This window comes from Rhipicephalus sanguineus, chromosome 8 (assembly GCF_013339695.2).
Source record: "Rhipicephalus sanguineus isolate Rsan-2018 chromosome 8, BIME_Rsan_1.4, whole genome shotgun sequence".
In the NCBI taxonomy this organism is placed as follows: domain Eukaryota; kingdom Metazoa; phylum Arthropoda; class Arachnida; order Ixodida; family Ixodidae; genus Rhipicephalus; species Rhipicephalus sanguineus.
In genome coordinates this window covers 55616114-55617711 of record NC_051183.1, presented here as the reverse complement: position 1 = coordinate 55617711, position 1598 = coordinate 55616114, and the positions used below count along the sequence as shown (strand labels likewise).

The window sequence follows — 1598 nt, the reverse complement described above, 5'->3', positions numbered from 1 at the left end:
CATTAGACCAATACCCTTAATAATCCCAACGTTTCGCTACCCTCCATCAGCTACACGCCCACGGGATTTCGACGCACTCGGCACCAGATCTTTTGCGTCTTCAACGTCTCTCGCCTGGGACGCGCCAACTCCATGACACCCATGGACATGCCCCTCGACTACTGCTCCTCCATTGTGTACTGGTCGCTCGGAGTCGTCGCCTCAGGTGCCGTGGAGAGCCGCGTCGATAAATTCGACAACACGGATGTCGGTCTATACAAGTGGAGGGACATGCTAGACCTTCTTGGTTTTCACGACACCAAGATCATGTTGGCCGTCGGCGGATACCCTCAGGAGAGCGTGTTCTTCTCAAGGCTGGGTCGAGACTCTGGTGCTATGGCGCGCTTCGTCGCGAGCCTCATGAAGATGGTCTTGAAGAGCTCCGCGAACGGCATTCTCATCGACTGGGTCGAGCCAGAGCCCGGATGTGGACGGCCCGAGGACTGGACCACACTGCTTCGGTTGATTGACACCATTCGGCGCGCGTATCGCCTCTCCGGTGCTGTCGTGGGCTCCGGTGACATCGCGGTTGCGATTCCGCAAAACGACTCTGTGGCAAAACAAGTGTTGGGTATGGTGGCCCACAGCGTAGAATGGGTTTTCCTTCAGACGCACCTTCGGGGGCCTAACCAAATGTATCATAACGACAGCTGCCGCAGCTTGGCCCATTCGCGCAACATTATGGTCAAGCTGTCACTCGACAGCGGCATCCATGCCGACAAGATCTGCGCCGGCTTTAGCATGGCCCCGTTTCTGGCGCTTGGGTGGACCGTCCAACGACATTTCTACCTCAGATGGTTTTCCGGCTTCATCTCACCAATTACGGGCCGACCATCGACGACGTCAATAGTGAACGTTTGCGCAAGCGTCACGGATCCACCTTGCCAGGCAAGACGCGACAGCAGCTGTCTCACTTTCCGCAAGCGTGACCAGCCAGGCAACGCCTCCTCTCTTGCGCCATTTTACATCTTCCAAGGGCGAGACTCGATGTACTCCTTGCTCTCCAAAAACGGCTCCACTGCGAAACTTTGCGCCGTCGTGTACGACCTGGATGCCGACAACTTTCGGACAGCGTGCCCTGCACTGCACGCGGGCACTTTCGCCGGTCTAAGACACCTCGCCAACGTCACGATGGACCCACAACGTGCCAGCGACCTCGAGCGGCAGTCAGTGTGTCCGTAGACGACATCCTCGTAGGAATTATTCGGGCTCTATAAAACAATGTTTGCGGTAACGATTCTGCGCAGTGGTCATCTTTGGTCGTCGGGAACTTCCTTCTCCACAGTGCTCCATATTTACGTCGTTACTTTACAACCACGCTGCGAGCGAAATTATGCACCTTACGCAAGCGCGACCAGCCGGCCATCGCAAGCGTGACCATCTTGCGCAAGAGTGACCAGTGATTAACGTTTAAACTTTTTCATCCTTGCTTTGTGCGGCCGGCCCCACCCTATTCACCTAAGAGGGGGGGGGGGCGCAATGTCAGCGCCCTACATTGACATAATTGGGAGGGGGGGAAGGGCACTGCGAGGAACCTTCGCCCCCTACTGAAGGGGATA

General features: G+C 56.4%; 1 protein-coding gene across 1 annotated transcript; it reads left to right on the top strand.

The window, feature by feature from the left end:
* The first annotated feature begins 132 nt into the window (after positions 1-132).
* On the top strand, positions 133-1221 carry LOC119403234 (uncharacterized). Its single transcript, XM_037670180.1, has one exon. It carries the CDS (start codon positions 133-135, stop codon positions 1219-1221), a length of 1089 nt encoding a protein of 362 aa, XP_037526108.1.
* The last annotated feature ends 377 nt before the right edge of the window (positions 1222-1598 follow it).